At 44.1% G+C, this 24713-nt stretch overlaps 1 protein-coding gene across 1 annotated transcript; it reads right to left on the bottom strand.

The window, feature by feature from the left end:
- Positions 1–1002: 1002 nt before the first annotated feature.
- On the bottom strand, positions 1003–19901 carry tmc2a (transmembrane channel-like 2a). The gene is made up of 20 exons (XM_020707858.3): positions 19728–19901; positions 15298–15336; positions 14805–15216; positions 13752–13907; positions 13577–13667; positions 13397–13478; positions 13215–13321; positions 13028–13126; positions 10489–10631; positions 9984–10131; positions 9713–9901; positions 9450–9629; positions 5512–5670; positions 5217–5345; positions 2999–3066; positions 2368–2607; positions 1937–2062; positions 1777–1855; positions 1421–1538; positions 1003–1332 (listed from the first exon to the last, which is right to left on the bottom strand). The coding sequence occupies exons 1-20, from the start codon at positions 19759–19761 to the stop codon at positions 1136–1138; spliced, it is 2796 nt and encodes a 931-aa protein (XP_020563517.1). The 5' UTR covers positions 19762–19901; the 3' UTR covers positions 1003–1135.
- Between the last annotated feature and the right edge of the window lie 4812 nt (positions 19902–24713).

Raw genomic sequence — 24713 nt, 5'->3', positions numbered from 1 at the left:
CTTTTTGTGCAGGACCCTTTTGTTGTCTGACCAGTCCAGTTTGTACACCTGTACACATCCACCCTCTTGATGTCCATTCATTCATCAAGCATTCTTTTAATGGTTTATAAATGCTTTTTTCTAAATTTTATGTCTTCATATTCATTGTATGTCTTTAATTTTAGTATTTTGTCATGATTTTAGCTCCAGTGTTTCTTGTGGGGATCTTTTCTGCCAGGACTTGCCAGCTGGGTTGGTGGTTGTTGCCGCGGTTGTCGCCCTTGCTGGGGCAGCTGGAGTTTAACATTGGAGCCTCACGGCTGGGAATTGGACCCCTTGTTGTCCCGGTCTGGGTGGGCACTGTGGCGATGTTCCCACGGCCGAGCTGACTCCTGGTATGAAGAGATTCCCAAATACTGTTTCCTCACAGCAGAGCCAAGCCTTACATTTCTTTTAGAAGTTACTTTTATCAGTATTCAATGTATGTGGGGTCATGGGTCGTATGTTTTAATGGAGGGGAGTGGGAAGGGTGAAGGGTGGGTTGGGTTTTTATCGTATTATTGTGTTTTTTGTTCTAAATGTTAAAGTGCTTCAAGTTCTACAATGCACGAGAAGCGTTTTGTTTTAATAAATAAAGTTGGATTTGATTTGAACTAAACCGTTTCAGTTTTGTCCCCAAATTGCAAGATTTGCACCACATCAACATGTCGCACCAAGCCACTTCCAAATGTAGGTGGTGGTCATGTGCTAGTAAACAGAAGCAAAAAGAAAGAATGATGAAGTCCCTCCCTGCCTGACCAGTGTGAACACCATGGGCTAAACAGGCGTTCTTGAAAGTGTGAACATAGGTTAAAAGTAGACCAGTGAAGTTATTGGATGGACATTTACCCTAGGTAAGGATTAAAAAAAAAAAAAGATTAATACAGAGGGCCCTATGTTATTGTTCACCCAGGGCCCCAAACTGCTAAGTCCGCCACTGTTTACAAATCACCTCCATCGTCAGAAAAAAATGCCAGAAAAACATGTTAAAAACACAATTTTCATTGGAGTGGATCTTAAAATATACATAACAGTTTTTTTTCTGTTTTTTAAGACTGTAGATTCTAAATTGACCTCATCTGACGGTGTAACTGTTGCCAGTACAAGAAAAAGGATGTCATCTTGGAGGGGGTCCTCCTCTTCCCCGGCCCCCGGGAGGCTGTCCGCGGCCTCTGGCCCCGGGAGCGCGGGTCACGGGCTCTCTAGCGTTTGGGTTGGATGAAGCCAGGCTCACGTCTTTCTGCAGGTCAACACCCTTCCCGGCGGCTCCGCCTCTGGTCTTGGTCGGTTTTCCTTCAGGCTCCTTGGGTTTCTCTGCTCAGACCACAAAGAAAGGGCAGGAGGTTGGTCTGTCCCTGTTTCTGGAGTCCCACAGCGGCACAAAGCTCGACTGGATACTAACCAGGCTCCGGCGGGGCAGGCGGGGCCAGGGAGCGATTGGGCAGCAGGTCCTCCAGGTCCTTCATCACCTGGTTGGTGCTGTCTGTGTTGTTTCTTCGGTTCTTCTCTTCATCTCGAGCCTGAGCACAGAAAAGAGCGAAAAAACCTAAAGAGCTGAAGGTTTTTTGATATCCCAAAGTGAAGTCAATGTTTTATCAATCTAACTTTCCAGAATAATCCAATCATTGCAGGTATTACAGAAGAGCATTCCACAGCTTTTCTGAGAGCTGCTGCTGACTGTTTGGATGTTCCTCTCTATCAAAGACAGAGCTGCTTGAAGTCCTCATCTGAAGGGACTCCACATATTCTTTTACTCACCATCTGCATCTTTTTCTTCAGTTCCATGTTGGCGTTCTGGTAAGCCTCTGACGTCGAGTTCAGATAGTAGATGGCCAGTCTGGAAGATCATTTGCTGCAGTTAGAGTCTGGCACATATGCAACCCTGAGAGGATGTGCAAACATGTCTGTGCACACTCACACCATGAGCAGCACGGCTGGGATGATCAGGCCGGGGTTGGCTGCGTAGCTAAAAAGCGTTCCCATGAAGGCCGGCAGATCCAGGTCAATGGTCTCCATGATCACGTCAAACATCTTCTCCTTCCCGCTGCTCGTTCACACACACAGCCTCATATCAGCATGCTTGCTGGCACAGATGGGATTCTACAGACCATGGCTGCTCTCCTGATTCTCGAGATCTACCACTTGGAGATCTGTTTTCCAGGCCTCCAAGCCCTGCTAGTTGCTGATTAGCAGTTGCTTAATCAGATGCCTCCACATTTTGATACAATGAACACACCTGGTCCAGGTAATCATCAGCAAGCAGTGCAGGGAAAGCTGGAAAAAGGCAGGGTGGTAGATCTCGAAGACCAGGACGAAGCAGCCCTGCCACAGACGGCGTGATGGTACAACCTGAAGGGGCCACAGTCGAAGGAGGGGGGCAGGGACATGATGGTGTAGACCACAGGCAGCAGACTTAGGAAGAGCACGAGGAGCAGGAGACCCATATAGAAGTTGTTGGACTTGGAGGCCTTGAAGACTCTCTCGTGGGGGACATTGGTGGCCATCACTGCCCAGCACTGGTAATACATGGAGCTGAGGAGGCGCAGCACGTTGATTCCCACCAGGCCGGGGGCGTAAAACGCTCCCATCCTGAAACAGAACCATCATGACGTCACCCCGCTTTCATCTTCAGGGTTCTGAGAAATCCCTTAAACAACCTTTTTTTTATATTCATGACTATCTATTCATGTTCAGAAATCAACGAGGAGTCAAACTCAAAGACAAAGCAAACAGCTGAAAGGTAAACCACTGCAGAAAAACACCGATTATCACATGACTGAACTTACATTGCACTGCAATGTGGTCAAATCTACAGCTACTGTTATATCAATGCCTCATACATAACTAATGCCTTCTTCTCTGTTCCAACACAGAATGGTTCTGCTGCATCATCCTGTCCCCACAGATCCTGGACCTGCAGCCTGAGCTCATGCACCTGGAGGCAGGGAGGAGACTGAGCATGTGCAGAGTGAAGGTTTACCAGATCATCCCCTGATTGAAGACCAGACCAAGGACGTTCCCACTGATGTCAAACTCTCCGTAAGACGGCTGAAAATGACACCAAACAACAGGAACACCGTAAGAGCTTTAGGAGGCACAGCCTCAGAAAACCCAGAGGAAACCACAAACCAGCCTGGAGCTGAACAAAATACAACTTTGAAAGCTTTTAATGAAAAAGGTGTCAAAATACTCAAATAGACACTGTTGACTATGAAATTGATAGACTGTAAATTCTGTTTATTTTTATATTGTTTCATTTTTGTTAGTAAATTTACTAAAACAAGTAAATGACCGAAATCGTTAAGAATAATATATCTAGTTTAGGATAGAATTTAATTGCCACAAGTCATGGCTGACTGTCAACTTTTCAACAGTTATTAAAACTTTTAAATGAATAATAGAATGCAACATTGAAGTCCAACTCTGATCATCTTTGGATCTATTGTAAAAGCGTCCCCAGTTGTGGGCGGGACTGTTGCCGCCTGACCCCACTTCCCTTCCCCTCTACTGAGAGCTCTCTGTTTACACGCTCTCCCTCCAGCCCCTCACAACCCCAACCTAACATTAGCATTACAACAAAAATGGTCAACAATATTGGAGTTATTCAGTTTAGATCAGGGGTCGGCAACCCATGGGTTCAGAGCCACATGTGGCTCTTTCATCCTTCTGTTGTGGCTCCCATGACTTTGGAAAATAATGAGTATTTATAAAATGAGTATTTTATAAAAATTCAAGTTTATTTTAGTTTGTTCATTTTTCATGGCATTTCAAAGGCGCTGCTGGCTCCGTGCGAGGCACGTGCCACGTAAAAAACAGCTTCCTTGGTGGGCTTGTGTTTGTCGGGCGAGGGCTGCGGAGCTGATAGCAGGAGGAGACATGCGGGCCGGCTTCAATAAACACTCCGGGTCTGGAGTGATTTTCTGCCGGGGGCTTGGCGTGGCGCGGAACGGGGAGCGGCTTTCTGGTGACGGAGAGTTTGCGCCGGTGTTTTGGACTCCCGTGTGCGGTGATGTGTGTTTCAGAGAAGGGGAGCTCGTTGCGTCGGTCGCGATCGACGGGTCATCTTCGGGGACGTGGGGGAGATTGAAGGGGAAGAGAGTGCTTCTTGAAAATCCACCAGCCAATCAAAATCCTCACCGAAAAGTACGGGACTTGATTGACATGCAGAATGGCCAATCGGACATCCTCTGACACATACGTCACTGCAGACGCGAGTTTAAATCCACTCAGCGCAAACTCTGCCTTCAGAACGTCTTTTTCTCCACTTCCGGTAGAAGTCCAGCAACCGGAGTTTATTAAAGCCGCCCCGCGTTTCTCCTCCTGCTGTAAGCTTTGCAGTCCTCGCCCGATTAATACGAGCTCATCAAGGAAGCTGTGAGGCACGCGCTTTATACTGTTGCGGAGTGTGTGTTTGTGCTGAGCGGCGCGCGTGCCACGAGGGAGGGGCGCGTGCAGGTGGAGATGGGGGTGTGAGCACGGAGCGGAGGTGTGTGCGTGAAATATATTGTGTGTTCGGAGGACGGAGCACTAAATTAGTAGTCGTTGTTCCCCATCAATACTGATCAATACGGAGCCAGCAGCGCCAAATGCCTCACAATATGCCACGCTCCCCGCATTGCACCGTTTACAGCAGAGCATGAACACGATGGTCGCTGCTTTCTGTCTTTGTAATAAAACGCCTCATCTGTTAATACAAAAGTATCTTTATGTAAACTCACTGTGTAGTTTTTAATCATCAGTACATAAACAATAATGTTGAAATAAACATGTAACAAATAAACATGAAGATGAAAAGAAAGAAGTACTTTTTTTTATCTTTTCTGGCCCGCAATCTACACTTATGTCCTTGAAAATCGATGGCGATCGACGTAATGAGCACCCTTGATATAATATATACATGCATAATATATATAATGATGTCAAAACGGGTTGTGGCTCCGGGTGCTTTTTTTTCCGTTAGGGGCGGTCCCAAATGGCTCTTTGAGTAAAAAAGGTTGCCGACCCCTGGTTTAGATCTTAGTCGTAGGTCTTTAACTAAAATATTTAAGTGCAAAAACACAATCACTTGTACAAAAACGAGGACAAGTTTCATGTACTTCACTTTGTTTTAGAGAAAAGTTTACATGTTACATGACAGTGTAACATGAGGAAAAGATCATCTATTTCAGTAAAAATTATGTGTCAGCGCTCAGACTTACAAATCCAGCTTCCAGGTCCCAGCACCAGCAGTAGTTGAGGAAACGAACAATGACAGCTCTGGCAAAGTCACCAATCAGGATGGTGAGGTAAGTCACCTGAATGTCCGACACGGTCAGCTTCACAAACTCCTGCAGCACAACAGACTCATGCTTCTTCTCTTTTTACACCGAAACCAGCTCTGTACGTCCGAGTGTAACGGCATCAGAGGAGTTCCTTTCACCTTTAAACTCCTTCTAGCCTTAGAAACAAGAAAACCACACGTATTTAAGCTCAAATCAGCTTCAAATTCATTACTATGCCGACAGCAGTCTCCCAGCAGGGCCCTCGGATCACGTCTCCTGGGTCCATGGGGGGTGGGGTGGCCTCGCTGTCATTCACCGGCAGGGAAAAGTTTGCATAGTATTCCTTCATGGCCCAGATGGAGGCGTTCTTAATGGATCCCTCCTCTTCCAGCTGAGGAGACCAAATGAGACAGTCAGCCAGGAGGTTTCTGTTTTTCTGAAGAAGCAGCAGGGACGGACATCACTGAATGTCTTTCTTTCTCTTTCGGCTTTTCCCATCAGGGGTCGCCACAGCGAATCATCCTTTTCCACCTCACTCTATCATGGACATCTTCTACCCTAACACCAGCCAACTTCATGTCCTCTGTTAAGACATCCATATATCTCCTCTTTGGCCGTCCTCTTGCCCTCCTGCCAGGCAGCTCCATCTCCAACATCCTTCTACCAATATATCCACTATCCCTCCTCTGAACATGTCCAAACCATCTCAGTCTGGCTTCTCTGACTTTGTCCCTAACACAGGCAACATGAGCCGTCCCTCTGATGTACTCGTTCCTTATCCTGTCTAACCTGGTCACTCCTAAGGAGAACCTCAACATCTTCATCTCCGCTACCTCCATCTCAGCCTCTTGTCTCTGTCTCACTGCTACCGTCTCTAACCCATAGAGCAGAGCTGGTCTCACCACTGTCTTGTACACCTTTCCTTTGAGTCTTGCTGGCACTCTTCTGTCACACAACACTCCTGACACTTTCCTCCACCCGCTCCAACCTGCCTGCACTCGCCTCTTCACCTCTTTTCCACAATCCCCATCACACTGAACTGTTGACCCCAAGTACTTAAACTCCTGCACCTTCTTCACCTCAGCCCCCTGTAACCTAACGCTTCTACCTTGATCCCTCTCGTTCAGACACATGTATTCTGTCTTACTACGACTGACCTTCATGCCTCTTCTTTCCAGAGCAAACCTCCACCTCTCTAGCTGTTCCTCCACCTGCTCTCTACTCTCACTGCAAATTACAATGTCATCTGCAAACATCATTGTCCAGGGAGATTCCTGTCTTACCTCGTCTGTCAGCCTGTCCATCAGCATAGCAAACAAAAAAGGACTCAAAGCTGATCCTTGGTGTAGTCCCACCTCCACCTTGAACTCCTCTGTCTGACCTACAGCACATCTCACCACCGTCATACTTCTCTCATACATGTCCTGAACTACTCTGACATACTTCTCTGCCACTCCAGACGACCTCATACAGTACCACAGCTCCTCCCTCGGCACCCTGTCATACGCCTTCTCTAAATCTACGAACACACAATGCAGCTCCTTCTGACCATCTCTGTACTTTTCCATCAACATTCTCAAAGCAAAAATGGCATCAGTGGTGCTCTTACGGGGCATGAAACCATACTGCTGCTCACAGATCTCCACCTTCTTCCTAAGCCTGGCTTCCACTATTCTTTCCCACAGCTTCATTGTGTGGCTCATCAACTTTATTCCTCTATAGTTGCTGCAGTTCTGCGTGTCACCCTTGTTCTTAAAGATCGGAACCAGAACGCTTCTCCTCCATTCCTCGGGCATCTTCTCACTCTCTAGAATCCTATTGAACAACCTCGTTAGAAATTCAACTGCTGTCTCTCCTAAGCACTTCCATACCTCCACAGGTACGTCATCAGGACCAACGGCCTTTCCGCTCTTCATCCTTTTCAGAGCCTTCCTAACCTCATCCTTTCCAATCTCTGCTACTTCCTGCTCCACAACAACCACATCTTCCTCCCTTCTTTCCCTGTCATTTTCCTCGTTCATCAGCTCCTCAAAATACTCCTTCCATCTTTTCTGTACACTCTCCTGGGTTGTTAGCACCTTTCCATCTCTGTCCTTAATCACCCTTATCTGTTGCACGTCCTTCCCATCTCTGTCTCTCTGTCTGGCTAGCCTGTACAAGTCCTTCTCTCCTTCCTTTGTGTCTAACCTGTCATATAGCTCATCGTAAGCTTTCTGTTTGGCCTTTGCCACCTCTCTCTTCACTCTACGCTGCGCTTCCTTGTACTCCTGTCTACCTTCCTCAGTCCTTTCTACATCCCACTTCCTTTTAGCCAACCTCTTCCTCTGGACGCATTCCTGTACTTCCTCATTCCACCACCAAGTCTGTTTACCGTCTTTCCTCTTTCCAGATGACACACCTAGCACCTTCCTACCTGTTTCCCTGATAATCTCTGCTGTAGTTTCCCAGTCATCTGGAAGCTCATCCTGACCACCCAGGACCTGTCTCAACTTCTGCCTAAATTCCTCACAAGTTTCTTCATTCTGTAGCTTCCACCACTTGGTCTTCTTTTCTGTTTTCCCTCTCTTCTTCTTCCTGACCTCCAGGGTCATCTTACACACCACCATGCGGTGCTGTTTGGCTACACTCTCTCCTACCACCACTTTGCAGTCAAAAACCTCTCTCAAATGACCTCGTCTACATAGGATGTAGTCCACCTGAGTACTCCTACCTCCACTTCTGTATGTCACTCTATGTTCCTCTCTCTTCTGGAAGTAAGTGTTGACTACAGCCATTTCCATCCTCTTCGCAAAGTCCACCACCATCTGTCCCTCCAGATTCCTTTCCTTAACACCAAACCTGCCCATCACCTCCTCATCACCTCTATTGCCCTCACCAACATGCCCATTAAAGTCTGCTCCAATAACAACTCTCTCTCCTCTGGGGATACTCTCTATGACCTCATCCAACTCACTCCAGAATCTCTCCTTCACTTCTAAGTCACAGCCAACCTGTGGCGCATACCCACTGACTACATTCACCATCACCCCTTCGATTTCTAACTTTAGGCTCATCATCCTGTCTGAGACTCTTTTCACCTCTAGAACCCTGTTAACAAACTCCCCCTTCAGAATCACTCCTACCCCGTTTCTCTTCCTATCAACACCATGATAGAAAAGTTTGTATCCTCCTCCAATACTACGTGCCTTGCTGCCCTTCCACCTTGTCTCCTGCACACACAGTACATCTACCTTCCTTCTCTCCATCATGTCTGCCAGCTCTCTGCCTTTCCCTGTCATTGTGCCAACGTTAAGAGTCCCTATTCTCAAACCTATGTTCCTGCCTTTTCCCTTCTCTCTCTGGCCACGGACCCTTCTGCCTCCTCTCTTTCTTCGACCAACAGTAGTCAAATTTCCACCGACACCCTGTAGGTTAACAGCATCGGTGGCGGTCGTTGTTAACCCGGGCCTCGACCGATCCGGTATGTCTAAAGTGGTGTGGATGATTCGCATGGTTATTTTGGCAATTTTTACGCCGGATGCCCTTCCTGACGCAACCCTCTCTATTTATCCGGGCTTGGGACCGGCACAGAGGCAACTGGCTTGCAACCCCTGTGGCTAGATTAGACGGACATCACTGAATGTACTGTGGCATTTTCTTGTTGTCTTTAAAGTTACAACATGTCCAAAACAGACTTTTCTTGTGCACATAACTGCTCTCTCTCGGTAACAGTGATTTTGGGGGGAAAGGGGTGATTCCCTCCAAAAGAAATGCAAAAAGTTAGTTAGTAGTTCACAGGAAATAGTTTTGGAATTTCAACACAAAAGAGGAACTTTTGGACATCTCTACTGTGGGGCACGGTGGCGGAAGCATCATACTGTGTTCGCCCATTTAGAATAACAGGATAGCACTAAAGCTAGTTTGGGGAGAGTTCAGGGGAAAAGCTGGAAACAGCTGTGGCGTTTTGCCCTGGGAAAAGGGCACTAACACCAATGAGCGGTTGGCGGGGCACAGGAACAGGGGGATGGGGGCGGGACACCGAAACAGCTAGAAGTTTGTGATGGGATGACTAAACCTTTGAAATTCTTCTGTTGCAGTTCTATCACCTCATCTTTACAGACTTTATAGCTGCTTCTCCTGTACAAACATTCTGCCAATGTTTGCAAATGCAAATGTGCAAATGTTCAGTACCTTTGTGTTGACCTCGTCGAACAGCGCGAACAGGAAGGTGTAGAGGTTCCCTAGGAAAAGAGCAAAGATGCGTCCCAGCTGCCACTTGAGGGCGATTCGAGGATGGTAGTCCTCCAGCTCGGCGATGGTCTCAAAGAGAGGAGGACAAACGAGGCCCAGCAGAGACATGATGAGCTCCAGCTGCAAAGACAGGCGGAGATCAACATGATGGACCGCTGCAGCTTTGACTGAAGCTCCAGACTTTGGCGTGTGGACCCTGGTACCTCGTTCTTCTCATACCAGCTGAGGTCATCCCTGTTGGCGAACTCCTGAGACCGTTTGACCACGAAGTAAATGAGGTAGCCGCTTCCACCGAGGCTGCAGGTGATCAGGAAGTTGGCCAGGACTCTGAGGAACCTGCGCAGGTGAATGTTCTCATCCTTCTGGTTCTCCTGCTCGTCCACGATGGACTCCTGTTGTCATCGCAAAGGAGAGTTGATGAAGCGTCGTTGAGAGGGGAGGAGAAGAAAGGAGACGAAATTTGGGCGTGGTTACCTTGAAGCTGGTGGTGATGGAGGCATACTTGTTGTCAGCGGTCTCTGCGTTGCCGATCAGATAATCCCAGCTGGTGAACATCTTCCAGGCAAACGTGAACTCTCCTTCATCTCCATCTCCACCACCAACATCCGCATTTTTTGCCATTCTGGAAAAATCCCAAAGAAAATTCAAACCAACAGGGAAGTTTCTGTCAGGACTGACTTCTCCCTGTCAATGGAAAGGGTGTGGCTTTCCAACAAGCCCACTCCTGATTGGTGAGAGTGGTTGCCATAAAAACGATGACTAAAACTGACTCTGATCAATCACGGCCTACTCATCATTACTGGTTCCAACATGGCGGCATCCGAGTTGTGAAAAAACGGCGACTAAATTGGAGCCGTAAATAAGTCATTTTCTACGCTGACGTGACACTCACTCAGTCCAGGTCTCTTACACAGTCAACGGATTTTGCTCAAACATCTTTTAAATGTTTAAAATGAGTCATCCTGAGCTGCAAACGTACGTGCGGATGACGAGCATCAGGCTGTAGCCAAATGTGCCGAGCCCCACCATGAGGTAGGCCAGAGGCAGCCTGAACTTCAACAGACCGATGGTCCTCTGGTTGTTGTAATAACCATAGAACAGCACTGAATATTTGCAGTAGCCCTGTGAAGGAAAGAACAGTTATTCTTCTGGTCATGTCCATGTGCAAGTCACACTTTGAAAACATTTTATCCAACACATAGACGACCTCCCAAATATTAAAAATGTGAACGTTTTTATCCACCAAATGAACTATTTTAAAACGCAGGTCTCAGAATACAAATGAGACAAATGGACAAAAAGCCAAAAACGTTTCAAAGATTTAGCTCAAATATCTAAAATAATGCAGTTATCAGGTCTGTAACATGATTATCAATACAAGAATGTCCGAGAGAGACGGATTCTCCAAATAGTAAAGAACAACAGATGATCTTCAATTTGTGTTCAAATTCCACCCATCAAGTGAAAAGATTCTGAATACCGTAAACCCTTGTTTTTTGCGGGGCTTACGTTCTAAAAAGAATCCGTGATAGGCAAAATCCGTGAAGTAGAAACCTCTATTTTTTTTTACAATTATTCAATTAAATACTCTATTATACATTGAAAAGAAAGAACAAACCATTTTACAGGCTCAAGCATTTCTTTCACAAATAAAATTACTTTAGAAACGTTTTTTTCAACAAATAACTTCTGTACTGTACTGTCAAATAATAATTTTAATCCTCAATGTGAACAGAAGGCTTCAAATGGTGGAGATTAGCCCCGCCCACCGCGACACAAGTAATTGGATTAAACAGGAGAAAATTTAAAATGATTATGAAAAAAATACAAAGTACAGTCAGACAAATAGTGACTCAGGTGTATTTCACTGCTCTACAGACTGAGCCGCTGCATCCTGACTCCGCTCTGCAGTGTTTTCTTCTTTTGAAGCCCGCGGTGCAGCTGTGTTTGTTTGGGAGAAGAACATAGTGATAGGCAGTTGTTGTCGCTCTTTTTCTATGGGTTTTAGAGAAACTCGAAATTGCAAGATGATTTGCACGTACATAATGTAAATTTGGCAAGCTGTTTTACATACGTGTACATATTAAACTGCAACGTTATTGACGCACAGGTAGAAAAGAAGCGGAGTGACTTTTTAGCCAATCAGAATGCAGAACACAATGCACGATGCAAATCCGTGAAGTAGCGAAACCGTGAAAAGTAAACCGCGTAATAGCGAGAGATCACTGTATATAGAAAACAAAGTTCTTCAACATCAAACTGCAAAGGCTTTTCAAATCTCATCCTCTACAGGGCAGAAGTTTGTGGGAAAATGGAGAAATCTCTGTGTCAGGGACATGTCAGTGGTTTTTGGACCCTCAGAGGGCTCTGCATCACTCATGGATATGATGGTGTCGGGGGCATTTCAGAATAATCCAGCAAACTTCCTGAAATTTCCTTTGGTTAACTCCATCCTCCTTGTCTGCAGTTGAAACTGAGGTTTTGTCTTCAGAATGGAAGCCATCTTTGAACTTAATCCAGAAGAACCGTGGTGTCCTGTGGACCCAGATTCCCTACAAATGGACTGTGTCAAAGGGAGACGGGGTTCTAGGTCAGATGAGTCTTGGTGGTAACCACAGACACTGTGTCCTCCAAGCTGACGAAGAGGAGACCTTTCAGGGTCTTTGGCTTTTGTCATCAGAGATGTGGTTTCAGGTTAGAAATGAGTTCATTTAATGGATGAGAGAAACAATTAAATGAAATCTTGCCTCATTAAATTTGAAAGTCATATTGGTGTCACTCATTGGACCAATGTGAATGAGATTCACACCACTAGGTTGGATCGGAGTCATTAGGTTGGTTGAGGGTAAAAGACAAATGACAACTAAGTCTTCTATGCTTAATGCATAACGCCATTTTTAAAAAATGTCCACAATTTTTGCTAAATAAAGTATTATACAGTGGGTATTGTCATCAATATCAAACTCGTCAGGTCAGCTCTGGTGATTTGATGGTTCCTTTTCCAACATCCAATTGCTATTTCAATCTTCTGTTGCATGGAATCAACTTTCTGGGAGGACAAGGCTTATTAGTAACAAATATCATTTGAAAAAGATTTATAAAACTAAATACATGGACTGCTGACAATAACTAAAGATTTATATGATTTGCTGCTATGAAATGTATGTGGTGTTGATATGCTGGTATGTGTTTTTTGAGTACTAAAATGAATTTTTTTTTAACTTATTTTAACATGCAAAGCTTTTAAGGTAAATATGATGAATTGGTTTGTGAATTTTGTTAAATCATTTTCGTTTTTTGTGAAATTGGTCAAATCTATGCAATTTATGGTTATAAACCCCAGGAAGACTAGCGACCACTCTGTGGAAGCTAATGGTGTTCCAATTAAACAAATATTCACTTTTTTTTACCTCTCAAAATGTCACAATCTATTGCTGTTTTGGGGTTTTCCGTCTTCAAATCCCAGCGTTAAGTAAAGGTCTGCATAAAAATACAATAATTCCAAGAGTCAGACTCACGTTGAAATCCATGAGGACGGAGTAGTCTTGAGCGGTGTCTTGCTCGGCTCTGGGCACAGTCTTCCTGGGAATTGACCCATACGGAAGACCCATCAAGACCTGGAAAACGAAGCGCTGTGGTCATCAAATCAATTGTTTCGGGACGGTCTGACTCTTTGTGGTTCATCTATGATGTGCATCACTTCACCTCAGGCATGACAACTAGTCCAAAGGTCAGACCAAAGAGCACCAGGTTCATGCCGTACATCCAGCGCAGGAAGATGAAGTACGACGCCACGGACGAGCCAAAGTGGCCTGAAGGGAACAGGAATATTTCAGATCTCCCCGGAATCTCTTTCTGCTGCTGTGATGAGCTCTGACTAAACTTACTCTCCACTTCTTTGATCTTCCTCTCCCAAGGGATACACGCCGTCCTGAAGTTCTCAAAATCTCTCTGGAACTTGATCCATTTCTAAGATAATAAAACGAAACAGAATCACAATTATTAAGGAATTAAGAAAGCTGAGAACATTGAGAAAAACCAGAGATGGCTGAACTCCTGCTGCAAACCTTTGTCATCATCACTTTGTAAGCGTACCACTTCCTGCCTTTGCCTTTCCCCAAAGCTCCTTCAAATTTATCCACAAACTGCTGGGCCTCCCTGTCAGCACACAGTCAGATATTTACTGGACCAACACAACAAATGTCTAATAGTTACAGTGTGGACCCTCGAGAACGGGGTTACCTCAGTAGGACGAGCCTTCGTTTCATCCTCCATGGCTTGTTTCTGATGGTGGCGATCAGCTTCTTCTTCTCCTCTACCTCCTCCATCAACCGGGCCATCTCTCCCTCCGACATGGAGTCCTCCTCCTCATCTGAGTCTGAGTTGGAATCAGAGGAGCTGGAGCAGAGAGGACACACTGAGTGAGATGGACCCAAGGTTCTGGACTAGGATGTGCAGACCGACTCAGAAAATAAGGAGGGGTTCACAGACAGGGCCCAAGGACCCTTCTTAAGTGCACCATGACAATGAGGGGTGAGCCAAAGGAAAACACCTTCTAGGAACAGTCTTTTGGAGGGTTTGCTGCCACCTTCTGGACAGGGGCAGAAGTGTTGTCTGGTGCAGCCAGAGGCACGTTAACGTTGGGAGTGGGGTCATCTGGACCCCACAAGATGGCACAAAGGTTAAAGAGACTCTCCGACATTCGTTTGATCTATTGTAAAAGCGTACCCAGTGGTCTTTTGAGTACAATTATGTCGTTTTTAGCCAAAAACCTGTGTTGCTTTCTTGGATGTAGTTTCTGCAGAGCGGCGGGAGTTCATAGGAAATTCACCTCTGAGAGACTGTTGCTGCAGAGTAAGCCCACTTTCCGTGAACTACCTGTCTGTATCTCCCACTAGCTTGCAGCCCCTCACAACATCAACCTAACATTAGCAGTGCAACGAAAAATGTCAAGCAATATCAGAGCTATCCAGCCGTACAGTCTAGATCCAGATTCCAGCTCAGATGAGGAAAACAGAGACGTACATGGATCTATTTGTCTGACAGTGGATGCATCAGAATGGAGCAGAGCAGGGAGCCTCTTATCTGCAGATTGTAGCTTCTGCGTCCCAACTGAAGCTTTTTCAAACAACCCTTTTTTGTCTGTAACTGATTCACAATGATCAAGTCAAGAAACACTCAGAAATGCGATTTTAAGCCCAATTTTCTAATTTCCAAACTTTTTCAACCTTTGCATTTTCTGAGTGACAAGAAAGTTTTTTTCTCTCACAGATTCTGGTTGTGTGATCATCATACCTGTCATCCTTCTTCTTTTTCTTGTTCTTCTCATCTTTTCCCTTGTCTCCTTTCTTGCCCTTGTTGTCTTCTTCCTCTTTTCCTCCTTTCTTTCCTCCTTTCTTCCCTTTATTTCCTTTCTCAGCCGGGCTGTCTTCATCATCTCCTCCTCGGCCCTTGCCTCCTTTCCTCTTGTTGGCTGCGCCTCCTCTCTTGTTTTTGGGAGCCTCTTCCTCACTCTCATCATCCTCATTTTTGCCACCTCGTTTCTTCGCTGGTCTCTTGTTCTGTGCCCCTCTGCGTCCTTTGGGAGCTTCATCCTCCTCGTCCTCCTCATCACTGTCTGCTTTCTTGCCTCGACCTCGCCCTCTGGCTCCTCCTCTTCCTCCCCCCCCTGCCTGTCTCCTGTTTCCTCTCCTCTTGGTGTCCCCGTCTGCATCACAAACATGCAGATCAGTTTATTTATCATCTCATTCTTTCATGAATCTTGATGAAAGCTGCTGGATTCCCTCACCGTCGCTGTCGCTCTGCTCATCTTCTACATCCACACTCACTGAGGAAGAGCACAGAGAACAGTCAGGAGCTCAAATAGCGTTCATCAGCTTTTTCCTGAACGCTCAGACCTTAGTGTTCCCTTTGTACTATAGATTCAGGGTACACTGTTTAATTGATTTCAATTATGTATTTGATCTTTTTTTATATATAAATTGGAGCTCATGCTAAAAAAAAAAAAAGATTTCAAAAAAATTAGAAAACTGGAGAAGATGCCCACAATTTTCAGGACATGAATGTTTTAAACCGAGATTCATCAGCCTATCATCTACTAAACTCAAAGCACCTGCACAGGTCCTCCAGATGGCATTAAATTGGTTTAGTTTGGTTCAATGTGGGGAAGGCAAAAGTTCCAATAAAAAGGCTGGCTGTTCCCGGAGCGCTGTGTCCACAGAGATCAACAGGAAGTCTAGTGGAAGGACCAAACGTGGCAGGAAAAGAGACGACTGTGGACTTTAGCAGATTACCAAAAGGACAAGATTCAAGAACCTGCAGACATCCAGAAAGAATGGAATGAGATGGAAGAACAGCTTCAAAAACGTCGGGTTTTGCTTTTTTTTTTTTCTTTCACAAGTTTACCAACCAAAAATGGTTTGGATATTTGCACCAACTTGTTTGCAATAAGGTAGCTTTCACTGCTCCATCACTGATGTCACAGCTGCAGTAATGCAGACGGTTGTTTATTTTTCAGTCCAGCTGATGTTCCAGTTGGTTTATCTTCTCTTTTCTTAACTGCCCATGCAAATGGTGAAACTTTTCTTTTTGGTGAGTCTCATAGTGGTGCTGAATGTTATATTCTTTGAGCACTGTGACCTGTAGATGACATACCAAACAAGCGGGTTTGGCATCCAGGTCCTTAGCCCTTGTGCTATCCTATGACCCCACCCTTACATTGACGTGTTCTCCCTACCATGACAAAGGTGGATAAAGGTGGAAAGATTTCATTTAATCCATGGACACCAGTGAAGATCACAAATCATTGAAGAAAAAAGGTTCAGAGCACTGTCTAGTGGGTCTAGATGACCCAACTCCCAACGTTAAAGTGCCTAGGATAGCACAAGGGTTAAATAAATAAATCATACTCTTTCCATTTTTTTGCTGTAAAGCTCTGGACACCACGTCCACCTTTCTTCTTTTTGACAACGACATCTTGGTCATTAGGGTGTCACATCTGATTAGTTTTTAAGGCAACTTAACAGCAGTGAGGCTTGCCAAGGAACCAAACTGCGCTTTGCCTAGACTCTCTCCTGCCAGCACAGAGGTGCTACTGCATGCTTTTAGTTTTAGTCATTTAGATTATTGTAATGCCCTGCTCTCTGGCTTACCAAAAAAGTCACTTTCAAACTTACAACTTCTACAGAACTCAGCGGCACTACTTTTGGCAAGGACCAAAACACACCCATTTTAAAATCGCTCCATTGGCTCCCTGTGCGTTTCAGGATTGATTTTAAATTTATTTTAATGGTTTATAAATGTTTTAATGGTCTTGGGAATTCTTATTTCAATGATGTTATTTTAAAGCTTTATTGATACCTAAGGATTCTTAATTCTGTCTGATAAAGTTATGATAATGATCGGATAATGATCAATCATGTAATAAAATGGTTACAGTAGAACAGGGCTGGGATTATATAAATTCACTTCCTTCCACTCCCTTTTCAGCAATATTTATTAATATGTCTAATTATCCTAAGTTTGATACGTCATTGTATGAATGTATAACTGATGATTGTAATGTTTTTTGTGTACTATTCTTATTTGATTGCTTGAAATAAACCATTTCAAAACAAATCAAAAATTTCAAATCAAACTATGAGCCCTAGCAGACCCTGAAGTCCTCTGGCACTGGCCTCTTATTGTTCCTAAAGTGAGGACCAAAACACAGGGTGAGGTCTTGTTCCACCATTAGGGTCCTCGTCTCTGGAACAATCTGCCGGAGAACCTCAGGGCTGCAGAGTCTACAGAGGTTTCTAAGAAGAGGCTCAAGACCCAGCTTTTCAATCTGGCTTTTACAGGACTTTGGTAAATGCTTAATTCTTTTACTCATTATTTATTGATTGATTTATCTATTGTCTCTACTTAATACATTTGTTTTTACTTTATTTATTTTTTTTTTAATTGTGTAAGGACTATTATAATGATTTTTTTGAATGAATTTGAATTTGAATTTGAATGAATGATGAATGAATGAATGAATGAATATACTACCCTTTTTACTATTATATTTATGATATTTAAGGTTACATTTTAATCATTTTACATATTTTTTATTGTATTTTTTAAATTACTGTTAAGAATAATTAGAAACAGAATAGTTAGAAACTCCCGTTTACTTTTTACTTTTAACACTAACTCTTACTTTTATTACACTAATGGTTTAAACTTGATTCATCGTGTATTATCATCTCAAAATTATATTACATTTGAAGACAGCACAGCCAAGCTATTTTTCTCACAGTTTCTTCTCATACTCCCTTTTTCTGTGTGTGTGTGATGCCTCAGAGATAACTCCATTGCAACCTTGGAGCTTCTCTCCAGCAACAACCTGTGGGTGTGATTTTCACACCATTGTCCAGTGTATGATCTTCTGAAAATGCAAATACAGGGTTTATATACCAAGCCCATCTCTGAGCCCCGTGGTTCAGACTTTGAATGCACCATGTTCATCTGTCTGTCCCCTTCGTGTTTGTACGAAGTAAAACGTCCACAAAAGATAAGTAACTGTCACTGAGTCATTATTCATTCATTTCTGTGTGCAAGAAACTGAACAGGGTACGAACCTAACCTTTTTATCATTTACAGTCCAATCTAGCAAAATCAGTTTCTTCACATTTACTAATATTGATATGTCTTATATTATTGTTGTTATTGTTATTTTATTATAATATATTAATAAATATAAATAATTAATAATTAATATTATTTATGAATATAATACAAATACTTATTTTGATGTTTCATAATCCAGTGTTTCCTCTTGTGGATCAATTGTTTTGGGGCACTACCGCCTCCGCCTGTAGGGGGTGCTGTTGCTGCAGTGCCCGTTCTCATTGGGCCGCCTGGGGTCCCGCTCTGTGGTCTAATAGCCGTGGAGTGGGCCCTAGGCTGCTCTGTGTTGGGCGGGCGCTGTGGTAATGACCCCCGTGGAATGAATGGATCCCCATGATACCGTTTCCTCACAGCAGAACCGAGCCAGACCTTTTCTTTATGCTGCGGTTCTTCGTTTTTCGTTCTACTGGGGGAACTGGGTGGGTGGAAGTAGGAATCTGGTGAGGGAGGGGTCCCATCTGTGTGTGATTGTCCTGTGTTTTCTGTTTTAAATAATTTTCATACTTTATGACTATTTTATCTGCTTTTATGTTAAGCGCTTTGTGTTTTAACTAAAATGAAAGGCGCTATACAAATCAATAAAGTTTGAAGTTTAGACGTGGCACGCGCTTGCAAAGACGTTGTATTATCTTGGTTGTCAGGCCGTTCTTTGCTCCCCCTAGTGGCGAAATTGCGCATTTTGGATATTTCTCAAACAAACAAAAACAGCAACAAATAATTCGCCCCAGGAACGGAATAGAAATATGCTTTTTTTTTAAACATCGTTGTGATTTTTTTCTCTTCACGACTGGGCCGGATGAAGCCATCTGACGGGCCGGATCCGGCCCCCATGCCGTGTGTTTGACACCCCTGTTCTAAACCGACAAGATGTTCCTGTGTACAGAAAATAAATATCAAAGGAAACCAAAGAGTTTGCATAAAAACTATTTTTCTGACTTTTTAAAGTAAAAATACATTCTGAAAATCAAAACTTTTAAGGGTCCCCTGAGGTCCCAGCTGCGTGGTGTTTTATTCCCGGTGATGAGCTTTCTGCCAAATGTTTTCTTCCTCCTTGCTGTGCCTTTGTGATGCAGTCACCAGTTTTTAATCTTTTTTCAGTTTAAACTACAAACCTTCCAGATGAATTAATATCCTGTCAGACTGGACTGACTTTCCTACAAACAGTTGCTTTTCTTGCAGCTGCTCTCCTGCTACAGGAAGGATTTGCCCCTTTCCCCACAGGAATTCTCTGTGACCGAATGAGATCTTTTTATTTATTTTTTTAGCTTCTCCTCAAGTGTTAGAAGTAGGAAGACGTGGAAACCTGTGCTGTCCAGCCGTCTCCATGCTGGTTAGAGGATTAGATGCAAAACCTAATTTTTTGTTACCAGATTGAGACATGTATTTCTTCAGCCCTGACGTTCACTAATGTATACATCAAAGTTGGATAAAAAATGAATACAGTAAAGTTCTGGAGGTTCTGCTGCCCATTTCAAATGGGTCTGACACAACCAAACCCCCGTTCCAACTCAACTCTGTTCAAGTGGATGAAAAGTCCAGTTTTGACACAAACAGGAAGCTCACCATCATCAGACCGCACAGCTCCCTTCCTCGGCATGGTGGAACGTCAAAAGCAGCTTCCCTCCGGGTCCGTTTGTGTGCTGTCTGTTCTGCTCTGGCTCCCCACCAACACCCAACTCAAGTATCTGACTGGTCTGTCTCCATGGAGACGGCGGCTGCAGCTCCTCACTTGATGGATAATCAGGAGCTTCCACACCTGAGAGATGAAAGCTCCGACTTTAATTTCAACCCAAATCTTTGGAGGTGAGCAGACAGTCTGTGGGATTGTGATGGATTTCCAGGCTCTGGATCCTACGGGATGCTTTTCCAGGAGTGGTGCTATTCTAAATGTGCCATTAAACACTCTCACTCATGTGGTTATTGGAGACCAAACACTTGAGAACTCCAGACGTGCTGAACATTTAATGAAGGTTTGGGTTTCCTCGGGCCAAGCCCATTCAAGCTCCACGTGCACAGGTGCAACGTTTTCCTTCTTTCTAATCGGAGTTTCCTGGAAACACGGCTGGGGGGGTTGTGGGGGGTGAGGGGAACTCTGACAGCAGAAGGTGCGGATCGGCTCAGCCCGCAGCCTAACGTCTCCACCTCATTGAATAATACAGTGGAGCTCGTTTTTCCGTCCATAATGATCCCATTACACGCTCGTGTACTCCCTCAGGTGAGAGCCTCTTTAGAGCCACACAGGTGAACTGACGGATGACAGGGAGACACGAGAAGCTGAACATGTGATCAGTGTGAAAGAAAAACCAGTCCCTTAAAAACGCCAGCAAACCCCCACCATCCCAAAGCCTATTAGAATCAGAATCAGAGTATTTTGTTATCATTATGCAGCGCACAACAAAATTGGTTTCAGAAGCTCTTTCTCAATAAATAATTAAATAATTGCACAAATCTAAAGTGACAGAGTAGTGATGGGGGATTAGTGGGTTATATTTAGTCTGTGTGTGTGGAGGGGGGGGCACAATTGTGTGATTGGGGGGATGGAGGGGGTGGATGGACCTCACAGCTCTGGGGAAGAAGCTGTTTCTCAGTCTGCTCGTGTGGGTTCTGATGCTCCCGTTTCTCTTTCCAGAGGGAAGTTGGTGTCCCGGGTGGGCGGGGTCTGCAGCTATACCACCAGCCTCCCGTCGGACCCGGCTGTTGTGGGAGAGGTCCTCCCACAATCTCCTGTGCGGTTTTCACCACCCCCGGGCCAAGTCCTTCCTGTCTTGAGCGGTGCAGCTCCCGTAACCCACAGTAAGCACTCAGACAGAGGATGTTCTCAATGGCTGCTCTGTTTCCCAGAAGTTGTTTTGAGAGTCCAGTCCTTTTTAGCTACCTAAGGAAGAGGAGTCTCTGTTGAGCCTTCTTCGCCAGGTGGGATGTGTGCAGCAACCAGGTGAGGTCAGATGTGATGCGGATCCTCAGGAATTTGATATGTTCCACCCGCTCCACCTCCTCCCTATGATTGACGAGGGGAGGGGGGGGGGTGTACCACCTTTCTAGACCTTCTGAAGCCCACAATGACCTCCTTGGTCTCGGAGGTGTTCAGGACGAGGTTTTTGTCGGCACACCATCCTGTTAGGTGCTGGACCTCCTCTAGTGGGTCTCATCGTTGCTTGATTTGAAACCCATGACAGATTCCATTTCAGATTACATTAAACGTTTTGCAAGGAGGGCCCGATTTAGTGAGGTGAGACCGTGTGAGGGCCAACCAATCACATAACAGCAAAAGCAAAACAACTAGTTTATGAAAATACATAAAAATACATTTTTATACAAGTATATTTTTACCCAAATCACTGTGAATTTCATATTTAAAGACCAGAAATAAAATAATTAAGTCTGAAAAAGAATTTCATCAACTTAAGATCTAGGTTCATAAAAAAATCTTCTATATTACCGTATTTACAATTACTGTTAACTTATACATTTACATCACATGAGCAGGAAAATAACCCAAACAGTATCTCATTCAGAAGTACATATGATCACTAAAAAACAAGTACATCTGTTTATCTCATTTGGCTCTTAAGGCTCTGAAGGTCAAGGGGCCACAGGTTGTTGTCACAGTTTACAACGGCTTGTAGCGTTGTTTAGCCAATCACAATCAAGAAATCGTACACACACTTCTTAGAAAGATCTGCAGGTCATACGCTCTTCTACCTTCTCCCATGGCCCAAAGCGTGTCACAGTCTCAGTCCCATTCATGCAAACACACAGGCATTTTATTAATTTCCTGAGGGCCGGACTTTGGACATGCATTGATTACATAGTGTGTTTATGGAAAAACCTTTTTGGTGTGTGTTGGTCTCGTTAAAGTATCTTGAATTACAATCTGAATTGAATTACGAATTGAATGACGAGGTGGAGCGGTCGACCTCTGATCGGAATATCGCAGGTTCGGTTCCCGCCTTGCCCGCCCATGTGTCAAAGTGTCCTTAAGCAAGGCACTGAAGCCCACATTGCTCCTGGTGGTTATAGGTTGGCACTAGTGTGTGAATGGGATTGTGACTGTAAAGCACTTTGGACTTTCAAGGAGGGTAAAGTGCTACATAAATAAACATCATTTACAATCTAATTTTTCTCACTTCTCAGTGTGAAACCTGGGCTTGTTTGGATGACCAGAGAGCTGATATCCTGGCTGCTCCTTCTCTTTTCCCTTAAGAAAAAAAACATTCATTATCCCCTTCAGCTCCAGATTATATCCCAGAACATCGGGTGAGAGGGGAACAGCAGACTGTGCTTTAGAAAAGCAGCAGGTCCAGATAAAGTGTACCCACGACTAATTAGAATGTGTGCAAATGAGGCAGAGGTCCCATGTCCTCAATCTGAGTTTACTCTTGGAACATGTTTCATCACTTTTGAAGCCCTCATGCATTATTCCTCTCCCCAAGGTCAGGAAACCCAAGGACAATAATGACTACCGGCCTGTTCACTGACCTCACCAGTAATGAAGACCTTTGAGTGGTTGGAGCTGCAGCAGCTGAAACCACAGGAACAGCATGACCAAGATCCTCTGCAGTTTGCACATAGTGACAGATTAGGGGTGGTGCTATATTGCACTCTGTCATACATGGGCCATACCACAGTTTCATACCACAATGCATTGCGTCGGAACATTTTTTTCCCCAAAAATGTATTTAAATATATCAACCATGGTGTTCACAGGTCTATGGGGTGTTCTTCTATTTTCTCTTTAAGAATTTTAAGGTGGCATTATGGAAAAAGGTCAAATACACGACTTCTTTTCCTCCTAAAAGAGACTTTTTGCTCATAACAGCATTTTCTCAAAGCAGAACAGTTTCATATTTCAATTCAATTTTATTTGTCACCTGAAGACGAAGATTGACCTCATTCACCACGGCTGGTAAAACGGAGATTTGTTTGATAAAGTATTTGAAAAGGCCATCAATTAAATTCAAATTCTGGTTTGGGGTTGAATCATTGCAGGATTTACACTGCTCAACAACAAATTTTAAAGAATTTATAAACAAAAAAAGATCTATATGTTGAAAAGCAGAAGTGACTTTTTTTCTTCACCACAATCAAAGGATATCTTTTGCCAGTTCTGCCATCTAGTGGTCAATCGTACTAATAAACGTGATAAACCCAACTTCAAAAACAAAACGAAAACCAAAATTTGAATGTTAATGTTTGTGTGTTTAATAAAACGCTATATTTTTATATGTTTTAGAAGGAATTATTTGATGTGTGAACCTAAACCCACAAACAAACGTGTCATGCAGCGGCTCTGTACTGGACTGGCAGGATCAGGCTGTTTTCTTTTTTCTAACTGCGCCTTGGAGTGAAAATGTCACAAACACACCCACCAAAACATTTTTAACATGGTGAAAGACCCCTCCCAGAAAAGGATGACATACCAGTGGGAGAAACCATAAAAAATGAATACGGCTTCAAATCATGGGGCTTAAAACTAAAAACATTTCTAAGTCCTCTACTGAAACCAAAACACACGTGTCAGGAATATCCAAAGGGAGTTTCGAAATTATTATGGGATGGCCACACAACCTAAGTGTTTATTTAGGTGATTTCCATATTTTCATGCAGTGAGGAGAAAAAAAAACTTTTTGAGCAATCGTCACCAAATTTCTCAAATCCCACCAGATTAAGTCAACAATTACAATCAACCTCAATCGACAAGAAGTAAAACTGAATTTTTAGTAAGAGGTCATTTTACTCATTTAAAAGCGAATCCAAAAAAAGTTACTCCTTGAGCATCGTGAAGAAACTACATGTTGAAAAAAAGTTTGTGGACTTTGAATGACGTTGGCTCGGCTAGCCAGCAGAAGTGGCATTTTGAACTGGAATATTGTGAAAATGTAATGCATAAATCCCTGGCTCAAGCTGAACCAAATGACATGAACATATAAGGAATGTGGGCGTGGCTAACAAAAATGCCAAGAAAATCCAAAAATTCACTTTTGCAGATTCTTCTAAAAATTGTATAGAACTGGTCTTCACCCCCAGCTGATTAAAAAACAAAATTGTTTCTATGGTGATGAAACAAAAAACACCATTGAGAAAAGAAGTGTTTTTTTCATAAATTTATCACAGCTATGACCAGTGGTAGGGGGAGAGTGAGAAGTATGCAGCACTTGCACATCCAGTGAGGGCATGTCAGGAGGGGGCCATAGGGGCGCAGACTACCTGCAGGCCACACAACGCTGCTCACGGCGTTATTTTATTTATTTTAGGTAACAGTGTGTGTCAGAATTCTCAGTCTGAGCTGCTTCAGTGGTCCGTTTTTGGTCTCATGTTCCTCCACGTTGGATCTTGGTTGTGCTGCTGAGTCCGGTCCTGGCTGAGAGCCTTCACACCAAACCATCTGAGAAGAAGCCACCGTAGCTGCAGCAGATGCATTTCGCTCTGCAGGGGGGGGGGGGGGGGGGTCGCAGCTCCTAACACCGACACACACACCCCTCATTCCAAACGGCTGCCCTTTCCTCTGCTCAGAATGTGCAGCTCCAACCCTGACTGAAGGCGCACACG

The sequence above is a fragment of the Oryzias latipes genome, chromosome 12 (genome assembly GCF_053564925.1).
Source record: "Oryzias latipes strain Hd-rR chromosome 12, Olatipes_Hd-rR_3.1".
Classification (NCBI taxonomy): domain Eukaryota; kingdom Metazoa; phylum Chordata; class Actinopteri; order Beloniformes; family Adrianichthyidae; genus Oryzias; species Oryzias latipes.
This window is presented reverse-complemented; position numbering and strand designations above follow the sequence as displayed.